The sequence below is a fragment of the Orbicella franksi genome, chromosome 2, assembly GCF_964199315.1.
Source record: "Orbicella franksi chromosome 2, jaOrbFran1.1, whole genome shotgun sequence".
NCBI classification, from domain to species: domain Eukaryota; kingdom Metazoa; phylum Cnidaria; class Anthozoa; order Scleractinia; family Merulinidae; genus Orbicella; species Orbicella franksi.
Window position 1 is genome coordinate 16,604,512 of NC_138146.1, and position 18,049 is coordinate 16,622,560.

The window sequence follows — 18,049 nt, forward strand, 5'->3', positions numbered from 1 at the left end:
AAAAACTAAAACTGATTTTACGGATATGTTTAATTCTCATTATATATACAATAAACAAATTACAACATAGAAAGTGCTTTGTACAGATTTTTATTCACTCGTTGAAAAACTTTGGAAAACTCACTTGTTCACTGCGCTCACTCATTCATTTTCCAAAGTTTTGCAACTCGTGAATAAAAATCCCTACGTCGCACTTTCTCTGAAGTAATCTATATATATGAGATAAAGTTTAGAGTACCCAGTGCTGTAGCAACCTCAAGAAAGCCTTGATAAGAAATTATTATACGTGTATCTTGAGTAATAGTTTTTGTTACACTGTGCATGCATGTAGAATATTTTTCTTGATTCAGTTTCTTTCTACAGGTTTGATGATGACATATACAGACAGTTTAAACGTTATTTCAAAATGTTAAAGGTAAATCATGTTCAGTACCAATAAATACAGTAATTGTAAACGGTAGTTGAAAATAAAGCAACAGTACAGTATTATATAATTTTGTGACCTTTGATTATTGTATAACTGTGTGATGAAAATGCCCTGCTGTCATGCAGGTTAAATCTTTGCTATAGTAAATTGTAGAAGTGGGAGAAAATGTCATCCATTATATGGATTATACAAGCAATCAGAAGGATGACTGTGTTTTACTGGTTTGTGTAATGTACTTCATCTGTGGTGGGATTGTCTGGTGTTAACTATGAGATATCATTTCCCTTGTAAGTTATTTCCCTGTATCTAGAATCTATCACAAGTAGTTAGGAGTAGGGCTGGTCGTCATTTTGTGATGTGACACATTGTCCACATTAATTTTGCTAGGTGGATGTGATAAAACCTGAAGACTTCAAATCTGAAGAAGCCAAAGTGGTAAGCCTGTTTACTACATGATGATGTTGTAATGTAAGTGATCTGATGAAGTAAGGTAATGTGTCCCTAGAAAATTGGATTACATCACTCAAGCTTGTTATTACACTGACTTACATTTTGACTCGATCGTCACAACCCCAAAATGGGGAGGTTTGCATAAATCCTGTCATCCAGCCAAGAGCTTAGAACTAGAAAATGTAATGATCAAGTTAACAATGATCATTGATTTTTTTTTTTTTTTTGATCATTGATTATGGTTGTCTGATCAGAAAACTTCAAGGCTTTTCTTATCTATTCAGAAATGGCGACCATTTTGTAACATGTATGAAGGCAAGATAGAAGATTATAATTTTGGAACTCTTTTGAGGTATGTTAGTATTCTTTTAACCTGAATTTCAGTGATCTTCTCTAGTCACACGCTCCCAAGAAAGACATTTTTAAAACAATGGGCTGCTTACATGTATACCTTCTGTTGATGTAACTGGCCGAAAACCAGGCAATGACTTTGATTGGTCAAATTCTAAAACATATGCATAATCATGTGTAATTTTGAGTGAAATATTCCAGCACAGAGTGGTATATGTATTTGATATTTTCTGAATTGTTCTATTGCATAAGTTCAAATTCTGAAATTCTCTTGAGAGAGTGCAACTCAAGGAAACAGCCTAAATTCAGGTTAAGTTTTCTCTCAGTTGAATCATTGTTCCTAAAACAGCGAAGGATACAAGTCAGCAAACATTTTTTGTTCAAAGTTTGTGACAAGTCAAGAAATGTGATAAACTGAGCCTTGCCTCGGGCCAAGTAAAGTGGGAACTCATATCTCTGACTCCACCCTTCCACGACTTTCAGCTACTCACAACTTACAGCCCACAATATTGGTTTTATGTTGTTATTGTTCTCTTCAGAATTGACTGCAGCAAGGGTTATGATGCAGAAAACACCATCTTAGGTAAGACAACATAAATGGGGCTAACTAATTAGCCTGGAATCACAGACAAGTAGCAGCTTTGACGGCTTGGTAAACCTGTATACTTTATGTAGAAAAGTATAATTTATTTTGAATTTTAGTGAAAGGCATGGTTGTTAAATGACAAAGCGACATTAGTCATGTGATATCAGATGGCATATACACACAAGGAATGAAACTAAAAGAGATCTTAAACAGCTGCAAAGGAAGCCTGAAAAATTCATGCTTTAACATCTAAGCCTAACTTGTTTTAACCATTTTTATTTCTTTATTGTTTTAAATTTATATGCCATCTCTGTCTTGATTCTACACTTTGTAGACCTGTTTTCCGTAGCTGTGATTACTTCCCATTTTAACACATGTATAGGTAACCCCACTATTTTAGCAACTTTCCCCTTAGCAACATAAAAAGAATTGAAGTGTAGTTTCACAGGAAAAAAAATATTTGTTTGGCTATCTATTCTGGTGAAGTGTGCAAGGCCTATCTTTTGCAACCATTATTTCAATATGCGAGCGCTGTCCTAACCCCTTTAACCTTACTTGCGTGTCTGTTTACAGTTACGAGGATCCAATTTTATGCAGTCGAGATTGCACGCAACCGGCGGGGACTAAACAAGCATTTCTTGGAGAAGTCTGCTAGTACTGAAGACTCCCATGAAAGATAGCATGAGCATTTGAAGCTAACTATTTGAATGTAAAATGAAATAACAGTATTATACACTTCGCTTGCGATTTTCAAGTTGCAAGCCATTTAACCTATTCAAGCCTATGGATGTAAAACATCCTTGGGTTTAATAAGAGACTATAAAACTCTTTGATACCATTTTTATTTCCAATCAACATTCCTTAATGGTCATTATATAAATTTAATTCTAATAAATAAGTTATTATTTCCAAATCCAAGTAATTTTAATAAATCCAGACTGATTAATCACTCAACACTGTAGTTTTTATGCAGCAGCTATTTCAAGCATCCACTCTGTTCCAAAACAAATTACATTGTGGAATGAGTGAGTGTCCAATGATGTTGGGTAAATGTCTGACCTCATTGCATGCATCATAATTTCAATATATTTTTTCATTGCACTGTGTCAGTTTGTTTTTCCTGTTATGTGGAACTGGGGAAAATTGGGATAGCTCAAAACTGCTATTGACTGCCATAGCTAACTTCACTATGGGTCATCAGGCAGAATCTATGTATTACTATGTCCACTGTTTGCTGTCTGTGTGTCGCCAGGAGACTGAGTTGAGATGAATCATGTTGAACCTTATCAGTGATTATATGCGTAGCTCCTCTTGCTCTTTAATAAAAAGCTAAAGTAGGCAGGTGCTATGAAAAACCTGTTCATCTTACAAAAAGCTGTAAAATCAAATGATGCCAAGGAGATATAAATGGTAGATGAAAAGCTTTGAGGGGATATAATTGGTTAATTTGTATAAAATGGGATGGAAGTTAAGGGAGGGAAAATAGATGAAAGAAGAAAAAATTGCCCAAGACACACGCGAAAACGCAACATCTAACAGTGGTTTCTGTACAGCAAATAATACCCCTTGTAAAGCAAATTTTTATTTTCACCCAATCTTCATTTGCCACCTTTTTTCTCCTCTATTGCCCAGCTTTCTGTCTTTTTCCTTCCTGATAAACATCTGACCATCTCAAAACTAACCCGCAGACAATAAATCATGTTTGAACTGCATTAATTACAAGCCTGTGGTACCCAGGGCACATTTAAGGGGGGCATTTTCGGTGAGTGGTTTTGTAGTGGAGTGAAGAAAAAGGAAAAAAAGGAAAGAGGGGGGACAAACAAAGCCACACCCAGACACGAAAAAATAATAATAATAATGAAAAATAATTTCTTTAAGGCCTTCCATCCTTATCTTTCCCTTCATCCATGTAAACAAAGCATCTCAAAAATCTTGAAAATTTCTCGTGTAAATTTCATTTTCAACCGGCACATTTTGCCCAAATCCCAGTCCCAAATTTTAGTTATGATCCTCAGTTGCAGAGACCAAAATCCCATTTTCCCAGTGTGAAAAAAGGCAAATCTTTACCCAGTGTGGCCCCTGTGTACAGCGAAGGTATCCAGTCATCCCTTTTTAGAACTGTTTTGACCAAAAAGTCGACCGTTGATCCGGCGACAATATAGTGATTTAATGAGCTGTTTTTTTTAAGGACATTTTTTTAGTGATGCTTCATATTTGTGCCTACATGGGTTTCACCTTCAAGGCTCTGTATCACGAGTACAGGAACGGAAGAGACTATAGGGACTAAGTCAAGGGTAAAGTTTGTCATAATATTATTTATATCCTAGATTTAGGCGGGAAAATGTCCGGTCCCTCGCGGATTTTTGTAACCACTAGCATTCCGAAAACATAGCTCATAAAGGACCATTTATCGCCCAAACTGAACGCGGAAATCTGGCTTCTCTACGAGCAGTGAAATGTCGGAATGTTATGTTTCTAAACGGCGTAGTGTTTCTGTTATCGACTGTCATCAGTGGACTGAACTTCTGATTGCTTGTGAGAGATGTTTTGAATTTTTGCCAAGCTTCTTAGAAACCGAAAGAGCACGACAAACGTGCACGTTCGCAGGAGCTTATATCGAACTGTTTAAAACTTTTGGAGACACCCGACTCTCGCCTTCCACTTTCTTGACTGTTTTAGGTTCTGTCATCCTTTGTGATCAGTTAATCAACCTTCAGTTTTAATTGTTTTTTGTCAATTTATTTTTCTGTTGATTTGTAGACGATACTGGACGCGTTTCCGCTTCTTAACTCTCGTGCAAAATTATGTAATTAGTAAAGTTTGCAAATTTAAATGCAGCACGAGTTCATGTCAGGCTTGTACTCGGATTAAACTGCCAAATGTTTGTTGGTCGATTGGTTAAAATCTTCAGTAGTCATGAATGGTTGTACTGTTTAACCCTATTTCCATATTAGGCCAGTTTGTTCATTATGTTCCAGTTCTGCGGTTTCGAATCCTTTCAGTTTTCGACTTTTAATGAACAGGAAGTTAATTGTACCTTACGTCAAAAGCAGTATTGGTTCAGGATGCTGAGAAAACCTTTCGAGATATCGACTATTTGACTTGCATCCCCAGCACCAAAATTTTGTTTGTCTCACTTGTTGCATTGCCTTTGTCTATTTTCAATCTCAGAAACACAAATATGCTTTATTTTTCCAAAATTTATTTCAACAAAGGAAAATGCTGAGTAAAACTGTGTAAGAGTAGTTTGTCGCTCGTCCAGAATAAATACATGAATGGTTCGAAACCGAAAATTATTGTTTGACAGTATTGGGGATTTTAATCACGTCATACTTGGTTAAGTTCCCACAAAGGAAAGAAAATGCCAGGTTTCGGTAGTCATTCGTGCTAAGGAAGACAGACTAAACTTGGGCTTGGAAAGAACGAGGGAAAATACCTCAAGAAGGTAAGTTAAGTCGAATACTGAGTTAAGTTTGCGTTCGTGCAGTTGTAACAGATACGATTCGCGTGCAATTTCACTACCTGTACTTCCTTTTGAAGTTTCGATTTCTACAAAGAGGTTGTGAGCGTTTCTGAATGATGCTGAATGATTCTGAGACAATATCTGCAACTAAACTGAAACATTGGAGAGAGAAAACCCTGGAATAACGAGTTGCTAGTGTGCCAATTACGTAGAATCTTGAGCTATTATTATCATAAGTTTTAAACACAGTAAAGTATTTAAATTGAAGTGAATGCCAGCGGAAGACCGGAAGTGAAATAATCTTTATGCCCACTTAAAGGTTTTACTGCGTGGTCCGACTCTCAGAAATTAAATTTCTTCCTTTAACTTAAGTTTAGTGTTATTCCAGCTTAAGTTTAGTGTCATTCCAGCTGTTTTTGCTGGGTCGAGGGTCCTTTGCTAGCCCTGGGTTACGACATAGTGAGATTCGTCAATCCAAAACTAGCCTCGTGTCGCAGCCCATGAGAGCTTGCTTGCGGGCTTAAGCGAGAGAAAATGGTTTTGATAACTATGAAATTAGTTTGTACGCTCAGTTGATGATCGATCTAGAACGCTCTTGAAATAAAAAAGAAAAGACTATATAAAACGAATAAAATATCGCCGAGTAAGGACTTCAGATTATAAAATAAAAGTAGTATTGATCTGGCAAGAAAATTTTTTTTGTGGGGCTGGAAAGAGGAAAAAGCGTCAAGCAGCTAAAATTCACGCCAACTTCCCTCCTCCATCAAAAATCTAATGGTCCATGCCTTGAAAAGAGCAATAAGCAAGCTGCAGCTGAACTTAAAACTAAATTTTTAACCCCTGGCGAGCAGTAAACACCATAAATATTCATTACTTGTCGGTGATCAGTGCTTCCTTTTCTGAAGACCCTCTGCTTTTGAAAGTTTTTCCTGTAAAAGCATCTGCAGGAAGCTGCATTGATTTTTTTTTATTTATCCAAAATTATTACCAGCAATTTATTCACATGGGTCTTTATTTCCGCTACTTTTTTTCCTTCATCATTTTACTAACAGTGTAAGGCAGCATGGCTAACCCACGCAGCCGAGCCTATAGTCCCTTGCCGTCTTCGCCGGACGCAGAATGCATAGTCAAAGAACTGATGGAGAGTGTTGCGGCAGGTACGTGCCACAATCTTCCGAAGCTCATTTAACCATGATATTGAGTTTCCTTTATCGCAGGTTCCGGAGGAACGTGCTCGAATCCTGCTTTCCGGCTGTGGCCACAACACGGTAGCCAATTTTTAGTAGCCGTAATTTTTTACGGAAACACCGAACAAGGATTGTGGCTCCATGTTCCTTGATCTTCTTTTTTCAATCAACCAACTTAAACTCGCGGAGGGGGAGGAGGGTACTCCCTTATATGGGCTATATAGGTATGTGCGGCCCCAAAGGGTAGGGTTTTTCAGCCGTTTCGGTCATAAATAGGGTATCGATTTTGGCCATTTTGGTCTTAAACAGGGTATGGCTTTAGCACTCTAGTCTTGAATTGGGTATGTTTCTTAGAAGAAGCTACTTTTTCATCATTATCGATAAGACCGTCGACAAAAGCCCTTCATAACTTATGTTTAGGGCAACTGTGCCAGCTACAAAGGTCATAAATAGATTATCGAATTTTTGGCCAGGCCATGATTAGGGTAGCAAAACTCGCAGATTTTGGTCATAAATTGGGTAAGGGTTTTGGGAAGTGGGCCGCACACCCCTACCCAACTTTTTTAGGAGTAACCCCCCCCCCCGGGCTTAAACCACGGAGACTTTATCAATACGAATGCTTTCTGTGGTTCATTCAGTGGTTCAGTCATAACCAAGAATCCTCTCTGTAAATCGATGTAAACTTCTGAAATCAAACCCTGTCCCTAGAAATAAGCCCCCTCCAAAATTTCTAGCGCAAAGCCCCCGATAATAAGCCATCCTCCCCCAATAAAGAGCCCATGGTCATATACATTTGGAGTTAGCTCTTGACAGTTTTTCTCTAATTATGGGCCCCTGCTTTACAGCTTTTTTGCATTCGACATCACTGCAGGATGTTTTGATATATTTGATATTCATTTGGTTGATCGCTATGGCCACCCTGGGTGAGGAGCCTCGCCCCCTCCCTCTCGTCTGCCAGGCTATCATCCATCCCCGCTAAGAAATACCTTTAAGCAAAAAGTAGCCCAGGGTTTGTGTTTTGAAATTTTACGTTATTTCGTTGAATGTTAATTCTGGCACATTACGGCAGTATCCCGTCTAGTTGACGAGTGCATCAAGGGCGGGAAAACGCCTGTGGTCGGACCAATTATTAAACACTCGTTTGATTAGTAACGTATTGAAATATTGAGTAAGGAACAGCAAGAAGTTGTTAGCCATGATTTAAGACTTATAAAAAACAGTGAGCTTCTTTTTTCGTTTCGTTTGTCCTCACTGTGCGCGCGCTTTGATTAAGGCAACCCATTTTCAGTTGCCTACGGAATGTCATTTGAGATTGTTTTCGTTTCTTCTTTTAACGAGATCACTGATTGGTTAGGAAGAACATCCTGGTCACATGTTCTTATCAAACCAGAAAACTAAATGACAATTAACCACTAGCTTCTAAACCAATCAGGAATCAAACCAAAACCAGTCATGACGCAGCTTTCACGCGTTTTCCCGCCCTTGGTGCCAGTTACATTTTCTCGGCCGGTGTTCTGATTGGTGCATCACGTCAACTGAGTTTGTTGCAGTTGGTCAGTTATGATTTAATCTTGATCGTTGACACTCATGAGAAAAAGCTCTTTACCTAGAACCGAGCATTTTCATTAGTTACAAAAGCCAATTCAGTGTCAGCCGGAAATTGGGTTTATTCGAAGCGTAAACAAGTGGCGCGATGTAATTTGATTGAATTTGTTTCAAATGGCTTGGGTGAGTTCGAGAATGAACTGCGAAGTATCCTTGAGGGACTTGAAGCTTTAGCTCCGTTTATGAACTTGACTGATACAGTGAAACACATCGCAAAGGAAACATAAACAGGTAGTTTCGAGAGTCAACGTCAAACAGCTCGAAAGAGTCTTAAGGCTTGCGTTACAGCTGTTCTCACTTGAGTATCGAAAGTAATTCAAGTTTTCTTTGGTTTTGATTTACTACATAAAGTGATTAGTTTAAAGATCTGCCGCTACTTTCTCAGCCAATCACAAGTAAAAACGAAAATCAGTCGTGAGCCGCACGCTCATGCTTTGATTGGTTCAATGAATTGTCTGTGCCTTTGTGATTGGCCAGGGATAACATTGGGTTTGGTTTTACGATGCTCAAGTGAACACCGCTCTAAAGTTCCGCACTAGTGCACGAGTTCCGCCTTTGATAAGATAGCCATATGATTACGTAAGTACGTGCTATTCGGCACTAGTTACATAATCACTGTTTTGACAGAGACGGCTATGTTATTACCTTCACTTTTCATCAATACAGGTATAGAAAAGAAGGCTTGTCTCGGGAATGTGTTGCAGTGGCTTAAACAGATAGCGAGCTTTGAAAGGGGATTCATCTTGGTCATGCTATTAACTTGCCTTATGAAATGTTTAAGTAGTTTTGAACACCAGAGGAAAAAAATGAAACCAAGCTAGGGAAGTCAAGCTGGAATGCGAATAACCGGAAATAAGTGAATAACTGTCCAGCGCTGATCGAAGCTGCAATTTCAAACTAGTTAATTGAAGTCTTGATGAAAGAAACACGGCAAAAATCGCCAAAAATAGTACCCTGACCTATTCCTCCTTTAGAATAGCAAAAACAAATGTTTGATTGATAGAGTAATACAGGGAGGTTGTTGTCTTGGAAAAGCTTGTAAGATCGATGAAACAATTCTGTACTAACTATTTACCATTATTTTTTTGTGTTTGTTTCGATTTCAGATCAGACCATGAATTCAAATTTTTCGCCCAACTTTCTTGAAAACATTACATTCGAGGAGTCTGAGATTCCACCGGGCTACAACCCTCTCTTCGTTTGCCCCACCCCTCCTGAGAGCGTCAGTAGCGTGAACACGCCGTCTCCTTGTACTGTCCAAAATGTTACAACTTCTGGCGTGCTCCTAGAGGGTATCCCCAACTATGCGCCGATGAACGTTTCAAGTCCAGGGCAGGCCTCGAGTGCAGCCATGCTCGTGCCTTGTCGATATCAACCATCTGATACACCTAATGGAAATTACTCGTTGAGCGCCAGTTTACCTGTTGGTGGAGCTGAACATACGAGACGCCCAACCAGAAGGCCTCAGTTGACCTCTGCTCATCGCCGTGAAGCGAGCATCATGATCCTTAATCCGAGATTAGAGTATGACAAGATACAAAAAAAGCACGGACCCAGAGGGAAATATTCAGAACAAAGAATTCAAAACGGACAGGTATGCGTTAAGTGCGCGAGAGTCGGAAAAATCAATCCCGTTTTCGTTATATTATCGTATGAACCTAACAATTTCGGCAACCTCGTTCCCAGGTTCTCTCATCTCCCGTCCTCCTCTCTCGCTCCAGGGCGCGCGAAGATGAGAGACCCTGGGAACGAGGTTGCAACTTCGGCATGTTACTTCGTAGCAATATCTAACGAGAACCTCAATTGCTTTGAATTCAGTCAAAAGTTAGAACATTCTGAGATAAAACTGCAGTTTTTCACATGTTCACCTACTCAGAACTAAAACATCAAATTGTACTCCGATAAAGGCTTTTGTTCTTGGGCCATCGTAGTTTAACGAGGAATAAAGTCAGCAGTGAGAAGCTGATACTTTATTAATAAGCTTAGGCTTTTATTGTTTTACTGTTAAGAAACAGATGTCTCTTAATCTCGTTTCCAGACCCCTTATTTACATTTCATATATAGTTTTCAAAAATTGTAACGGTCTTTATTCCACTTTTGAAAATGTATGTTGCGTAGCATACGAAACGTCAAATTATTAAAATGCGTAAGTTTAATATGTTTATCACCGCTATTTGTGTTTTGTACTCCGATAAATTTCCACAGCTACGTGTACTTTACAATCGATCGCGACCCATTCACAACCTGAAGCAATCCAACAAACAGAATGAACGACAGACTAAAGTTCCTTTAAAAAACTACCAAATTTAACTTTTGATAGAAGTTTTGAACTAGTGATAACTAATACTACATAAAATTCTTGGCTATAATAATAGTTTTTAATTCAATGGACGAACACTAGTCTCACATACAAAAATGCCTTTTAGAAAACACGCTGTAAGAAACCGCGCGCTAAAAGCCGTACTTTTATAACGCGAGAAAAACACAAAGCTAACACGAGCTGTTGACATAGCAAGTGGTTTTCCTTTCTTTTCTCGCAGTATTTTCTAAAAGAAAACGATAACATTTTATCCGTCTTTCTATCGAGTTTAGTAACGATTGCAAAAGTCTTGGGGTAACAATAAAAATAAACTCGCCCTCAGTTGGTGTTCCCACAGCATTTTTCCTTCTCCCAAACTTCCACTCGGTCGCGATCGTCGATCTCAGTTGTTGTTTGTTTCTGTTTAGGTTGACATGCAAATAGAGACTAAGCTTGCATTACAAGAACTGCATGTGTACGTCATGCGTGAATTCGAGGCGGAGAAGAAGCTTATGGCGAAAGATCCAAATTCATACGGAGTGGGACCAACGAGAATTACTAAGCTGGACATCACTCAATTAGCTGGTGCGTGCACTTAACCGTTTGGTTGTGATGTTTTACGCCACATGTAGCCGGGCTAAGAGCCTAGCATGGTGTTTGTGTTTTATTTTTTGTGGAGACAGCATGGCCGAGTATTTCGGGAGGCTAGATTGGAATGTGGAGGTCCCTGGTTCAAACACAGGCGAAACTCGTCCCTAGATCTCTCGTAGGCAAAGCTTACCAGAGATCTGGGAACGGGGTTATTCACTAGCTGGATTTGATCTCGTGGTTTGCAAGTTCAACTACTCAACCCCCCCAGGCGAGGGATGGAACTCCCCTACATAGCTGACGGTGGGGCTCGTTGGCAATTTTGAAACCACCCCCTTCAAGCTCCCAGAATGTTGTTTGGTACCTAAAAGGAACCCGAAATAACTTTAACGGTCGTCATTTTATATTTAAGCCCTCTAAGAGGTGCCAATTGACAAATTAGACAAAAAGATACGACGAACGCTCCCGTCATTTTTATAGGAGACTTCCCCCCCCCCCTCCCCCCGCACTCCCCAACAGAACAGGACAGCCTCCCCGGCACCAGTTGAGATTGGTAACAAGTTTTTACTCTTCTGAAATATAACTTCGTTTATTTCTAGTGACCTCAATCATCCCAGCAGTGCTTGGTACTTTGAAACTTAAATAAAATGATTTTTACACTTAATACAACTTGCTCTTTTAGGCACCATTCCAACGTATATTTGCAAATTTGACCTCGATTCTGTCTACAAGACATCGGATAGTAAGGAGGTTTACAAACTAGAGAAGACAAAAGGCTTGGAGTATAACCGATTCCAGCTCAAAGTTTGTCTTCAGTTTATCGATGGAACTACTGCGGTTCTTTATCCATATGAGTTTGTCCTCAAGAGCGCCAAGACTGTAAAACGTAGGTAGACGATGAGAACACCTTGATAGTCGTTGTAATTGAGTTTCTACAATGGAGTATGCTTGATTTTCTCCATCAGGTTACCCAATAGTCTGCCCATAGTCGTTTTATTTCTCTTGGTTGTCAACTAGCGGGCGAAACGTGGAGCGCAAGAGAAACCGCGGAGCGGGCGAGAAAATGCCTGATTTGAAAGTGGTAGTTCTTTAGACAAAAAAAGATCACTTTTTAGTCCCCTCCCCTTGCCACCGCCGCCCTCACTGCGTAAAACTAAATCAAACATGTTTTAAAAAGGATCAAAATGCAAGATAAAGCCAGATATCCTTGCGTTCGTGCTCGTTTGATTTCCGGCGGTTTTTGTTTTCCTCGCGTCTTCTACAATCTTCGGGAAAAAGAGCCTACTACCGAGACGTTCTTACGGCTCGTCACGCACTCCTCCTATGAGATTGCGTGACGAGCCCTAAAGAACGTCTATATAGGTGGCTACGAGAAAATCTGAGAAGGTTAGACGTACACTGGAAATAAGGTTGCCTTACGTCGATCATTTTGATTTTGACGTCAAGAGCCCTGTGATTACGTAATACTCTCTTAGCAGAGAGCAATAGTTTTTTATTCTTTTTGCCAATTTACGCGAGCGCGAAGCGCTAACTTTCCAGTTAAATGGCTGACAAACTTGCATGTCGCTCTCTGGGTGTTTTATTGCTGACATACCTGTAGAGAACGCTTATACCATGCTGGTTTTAAACGATTGCCTCCTAGTTAAGTTTTTTTTTTTATATTGAAATGTTGTCTTTTACCTCCCTTTCATATTTCAGTAGCTACCAACTCGATGCCTGTCGTGTCTCCACCACCACAAGCCCCCTCAACCTCCGGTAAGACGCGTCCAAATTTGATTTTTCAGAGAAGCAGAAGCTCAATGTGACATCTACACTTAGAATGTTTTTTCGGGCGGGAAACAAAACAAAACTGATTGTAGAGGCATTTTTTCATCCTCTTAGATGCTCGGTATTCAAGATTTATCTGCCAACATCTCGAAGCGGAGTTTGCCAGAATTAAAACACTGGAAGTGGAGCAGATAAAGACCACGAATCACGACATCGCTTACTACATCAAACGGAAGTACCCAGGTAATGAAAGTCTATTCGAGGAGGGAGATGTAGTGGGCTTCTTTGAGAGTCCAACAGGAGAAACTGTGATCGATTTATTGACGAGCGACAATGCACACGAAGCTAGGCTAGCTGGAGTGATAAGTCGATCAGCATACTTGAAGGGGAAGGCTGGACGGTCCGACAGAGAAAATGATGGTACGTGAAAGGCAAAGGCCTGTACTGCATGTAGTTTATTTGTTTATTTAATTTATTTTCTTGATTTGCCACACGAACAAAATCAGAATTCAATTACAATAAATTACAAAAATTAATATACAAGATAACAATGAAGATACAAAACTACAATTTATATATTAAAGGATAGAAAAAAAAAATGGTTAGGGAAACTAATAAAAACCACGGGGCTTGTAAGCTTAGGTTCCCTCTCAACAAACACCAGATAACTAATTTAGATAAAGTAGTAACGACGAAACCGCACAAAAATTAAGAACTAGCGGCGTCCAGGTTATCATTTTCCACAAGACGATCTTTAGAAGTGTGAAAAATTTTGCGACTGGAGCTACAGACTTTCGTAACTTCAGTGCGTGTATTTGCTCCGTCACAGAAAAATACCTTAGCTTAGCTTGGCGCAACAGTTGGATCTCTTTTATGTCTGGAATCAGTTTCACTGACATTATTCTATGGGAACCTGCAAGTGAGCACTTGTTAGCCTGAGAGACGAACTTTTACATTGACAGTCTAGTGAGTGAGCAAGTGACTTCTTAAACTTTAGGAACTCTGAATTGTATTTTAACATTTTTTCATGATTTATTGCCTAAACTTAAAGAGGAGAAATTGTCACTCGTGTGTTCCTGGTATGTTGCAGATAGAGCAATTTGCTGAAACGAAATTCAGTTAGACAGCCCATAAACTTCATTGTGATTGTAGTCGCTATAGAGTGAAGGGGTTGCAAGGTTGACATCAGCCTTATTTACCTGGCTTGATGTGGCTGGTATTTTCTTAAGCGACCAGACTGTCTCATGGTTATGTCCATCTTTTCGTCGTTTAGACGCCGATCTTGTGTGTATTATCGGAGAGATTCAGGTTAAAGTCATTGGTAAAGTGAGAACTGGAGAGCTCATCTACACCTGTCCCAGTGATAAGTTTCCCGGCACGGCTACAGCCAGTCACGAACTAGGTAACTATGCTACACAAGACAGAGAGGTCTGCCAGTGATTCACTGTTAAAGTATAACATTTGTTTTATCTGGATAAACCATCGACTTCTCTGAGTATGCTACATGGTGCCAGGGCTGTATTTGTGGTGTGGCTGTTCTCTTAGCTGAAAATAGAGCTTACTTCCTTTTTATTCTGCGAATTTCTGAGTTTATATAATAGATGATTTAAAATGAGTCTATTACTAAATTTGCCTTCACCTTTTTGCTCCTTCGTTAGACGTTAGTATCTCGCATTGGCATCCCCCTTTCCTTCTTTCCAAAGGATCGTGTTTGAGAGTTTGCTCAGTGATGTTAGTGGTGCAACCAACGCTCCTCATCTGCAGAAAAATAGCACGCGATACAGATTAAGTTAAGAACCTAGCAATTACATTTTATTTACTGGTTATATAGGAAATCGTAGACAGACCTTGATTGGTTACGCAATGGGCGAATCGTCTGGTCCTGGTGTGTCCAAGGTTGACTGCCTCGTGTCTCTAATTCTGAGCATCGGTGCTAAGGAGCAGCTGAGAGCTTTAGAACAGCTTAGGCACAGCCTTGAAGAAATGAAGGACGATCTCACGTCCAGCATCGATACGGTTGGTATTAGGATCACCAGGATGCAGAGAGGCTGGAGAGGTTTGTAAAGTGTGAAATTTCCACGACGATTCAGTTTTGCAAGATGCGCTAGAAGAGACTGGCGTTTAAGAAATATTTTCTACAATTATTCATGCGATAGACATGAATAATTTTTTACTAGACTCTTATAAGGTTAGTCAGCACACACTTGACTGGTTCTGACTTTCAGATGATCATGCTTGGTTACTGCAAAGGCGCTGGCATTCTGGCAATATAATCTCTGCAGGAGAAGTCGACACATTTTTTTGTTGTGTACTAGAAAAAAAAAAACGGGGCACAGGTGTCAGTTAAGCAAAGGCAAACATTTTTTGACAAATCCAGAATTTAAACGGAGTTAAGATCACTTTTAAGAAAGTAACCAGTTTTAAACCATTTGCAACTCTTATTACACGGTGCATTTAACTGAAGTTTTTCTTCATATTTTTAGGAATGTGGAAGAAGTTACTGGCTGTAACTATTTTCCTTGCAGTAGTGGGCGTCGTATGTGGACTGATGTTAGCTCCAAATTCTCCATACGTCAAACAAAAGTGCAGGGCGAACAGTATAAAAGGCCATTATCTGTCCTTCAAGTTCTATCCTCCACAATCAGACGTAAGACTTGTTTGTTTATCTAACCTTGTACGGTTTTCAAATAAACGCTGTTGAAGGGAGCAAAGTTATCACTGGATTTATACAAAGCAGAATTCGCGCTAAGGGCCCGTCTCTCCAACGGCCCGAAAAGTTTTCGCATCCGGAAAAGCGTAGCAAAATCTGAAGCCTTATTATTACAGAGCTGTTTTAATCACATTTTCTTAATATGTACAGAGGTTCCCTTCATACAAGAAGCTTCAAATGTATAGACCACTCTGTTTTTAGATACAGATTAACTAAAATGGTTTTGCGGGCCCGAAACGTTTCATTGGCTTTCGAGAAACGGGCCCAATTGGTGTCAGTGGTGGGAAAGTGGCGTAAAGCAGAACTCAAGTGGTATTTCTTTTTTGCATCTGACTGAACTTAGACAGTACAAAGCCAGCTTACGTTTTTGTAACTACTGGGTATTCTGCTCTTCATTTGTAGGTTCCTAAAACTATGCTAGCTATCTAACACAGCTAACAAGTGTCGTTTCAGACAAGAAAATCTCATTTGTTTCATTTTTCTGGTTATGTTTTTAAGGACGAAATAAAAGTGACGGGCTTGGAATTCACTTGGAAAAAGCTGAAAAAGAAGTTAAGCCTGAAATTTGGCAGAATGAATGGAACAGGTATTTGTCTTAACATAAACTTTTCCTTCGTGTGTGTTGTCCTTGTTTCTTTTTATTACATACCTATTCTATGTGGTTTTTGCTCGAGTAATCTAGCTTCTGTTTCCTTTTTGCAGATAACTACCGATACTTTTTGAACAAGGAGCGTTGTGAAACTGGTGGAATACGTTCCGTCGCCTCTTGGCTGGACCCGGCACCAACAGAACCCAAGGTAAACGTGCTGGCGGTGAACTCCATCTGCACGAAGGTTTACTACCACAGCCGGAAGGTGGGGGAATGGTTCGAGTATAAGAATGGACGAGTAGATGACATTACATGCACTGCGGTGAAGGGTGACCGAGGAAAACGGTGAAAGCTAAGGATTATGGTTGCACATCAATTTTGCTGGTGTTAATTGTTATCGTTAGGGGATGTTTCGAGTTAGTTAAAGTAGGCAACAGCGCCTGCGCAAAACAATATTTACTTTACTTCTGGTAGTAGATCTCACTTGTCGTTGCATCATCAAGGGTGCTCGCGACAGAATGTCCGGCTTCTTTATGTTTCCAAACCTATTAAAGGTCTGGGAAAATTTCTCGAATGCACTTTAAAACGGCTGTGTGAGCGAACGACGGGGCTAACCATGAATAAAGTGAGTTATCATTACAAACGTTCACCGTAAATATACCAGAAAAATGGAGCCTTTATGAGGACTACAAGAAAATGTGATGCAGTTAGTCTTTGCAGAGTCCTGGTAAAGATTTGATCAGGGAAAACCTGCCGTTATTATCTTTGGATAAATGGCTGCGCCAGAGGAAAACGAACTCCACGCCCTGCGCACTCAAACGCCTGATTCTACGCACGTACGGAAAAACATTTTTCTTATGGCAAAATTGAGACGTGATTACACATCTCGTAAAGAAATATGGCAGTATACAGTAGGAGTGATGGCTTTGATGAAAAGCACCGTAATTTAAAAAAAAAAACCGTTACAGATAATTATAATGTTTAAATGCTGGTCACCTCGTCTATTCTTTTAATAAAAGGATGATGAAATTCCTCATTAAGAGTGGGTTATTCTCGTAGAATGTGATTGTTAAAATCCATTTTTATTCTTTAACGAAGCTACTTAAAAAAAGCATTTTAATGATTTCTTTCTCAGAAACATTTTTAATGGCACTCCCACATTTTTGGTTCTTAATGAAAGAAAATTGCAATGTCAAATTGTTTGTAATGGATTTACATAGAACAATAAATCACCGCAGGCTATCACAAACCCGCACAGGAAAGTACATAAATACCGCGTTTAGCGTTTAGTGAAGTAGCATTCACGATAGAAATCACGTCGTGAACCAGTGTCAAACCGCCTCAAAGTTTGGAGACGAAACAAAGAAACAAAGAAAGCCGGCTTTATTTTCATTCTATGGTTTCTCTATGGTCAACTAACAAAACCCGTAACCTCCATCAGGCTTAAGGTAAGTCAACGGCGCCATGTAAGTAACAACAAACGTAGAGAAGTTCAGTATCTGCGGCTGGTTCATTCGTATGTGCCATAACGCCATGAAAGAAAATTCAGGGCTTAACGGTAAATATGTTGTTTGTTCTTTTTATCTTGCCTTGCTATATAATGCTCAGCCTTTTAAAAATTCAGTGAAGTATTATTGAGTCGCTTACTTTCAATTTTCATTCTGACCTTCGGGTTTCTAGTGTTCGTGATATTAAACTGAGGATTTCCTCCTAACTGTTTTGTTGTTGGTAGTTATGGTGCAAAAATAAATAGCAAGTAATCTTAAAGGTTCTTACATGTTTATTTTCAGTTTATCAAAGTGATTCATTTGAGAAACAAGAACTGAAAATCTATTGATTAAACCACGAACGTCTCTCGGAAGAAAAACAGTGTCTTTCCCTTAATGGGCAGTGGTGTTGACTTTAACAAGAACGCAGTTACCTTTAATAAGGAAATGGGAATTTTCCGCTTATTATGTAGAAAGCATTAAGAACAAAAGCAGGTTATGTTTGCTTTTTAAGCTTCAGTTCATGTGCGAGACCGTCCT

General features: G+C 39.4%; 2 protein-coding genes across 5 annotated transcripts in view; both read left to right on the top strand.

The window, feature by feature from the left end:
* The window catches only part of LOC145478295 (protein PBDC1-like), a 19,947-nt gene extending 17,179 nt beyond the window's left edge, over positions 1 to 2,768 (top strand). Inside the window, exons 5-9 of the mRNA XM_081456263.1 lie at positions 364 to 415; positions 815 to 862; positions 1,162 to 1,229; positions 1,768 to 1,811; positions 2,388 to 2,768. Coding sequence (XP_081312389.1) covers positions 364 to 415; positions 815 to 862; positions 1,162 to 1,229; positions 1,768 to 1,811; positions 2,388 to 2,494 — 319 coding nt within the window. The 3' untranslated portion in view covers positions 2,495 to 2,768. The remainder of the gene's footprint in view (positions 1 to 363; positions 416 to 814; positions 863 to 1,161; positions 1,230 to 1,767; positions 1,812 to 2,387) is intronic.
* Positions 2,769 to 3,613: 845 nt separating this feature from the next.
* On the top strand, positions 3,614 to 16,381 carry LOC145478291 (uncharacterized). 4 transcript variants are annotated; one of them, XM_081456254.1, is made up of 12 exons: positions 3,614 to 4,108; positions 6,330 to 6,434; positions 9,176 to 9,663; positions 10,797 to 10,953; positions 11,639 to 11,842; positions 12,655 to 12,711; positions 12,838 to 13,143; positions 13,997 to 14,125; positions 14,555 to 14,779; positions 15,207 to 15,370; positions 15,932 to 16,019; positions 16,136 to 16,381. In XM_081456254.1, the coding sequence occupies exons 2-12, from the start codon at positions 6,341 to 6,343 to the stop codon at positions 16,369 to 16,371; spliced, it is 2,148 nt and encodes a 715-aa protein (XP_081312380.1). In that variant the 5' UTR covers positions 3,614 to 4,108; positions 6,330 to 6,340; the 3' UTR covers positions 16,372 to 16,381. The 4 variants fall into 4 exon arrangements, with proteins under 4 accessions (XP_081312380.1, XP_081312378.1, XP_081312382.1 ...); XM_081456252.1 differs by lacking the exon at positions 3,614 to 4,108 and adding an exon at positions 4,126 to 5,259; XM_081456256.1 differs by lacking the exons at positions 3,614 to 4,108; positions 6,330 to 6,434 and adding an exon at positions 6,445 to 8,648.
* The last annotated feature ends 1,668 nt before the right edge of the window (positions 16,382 to 18,049 follow it).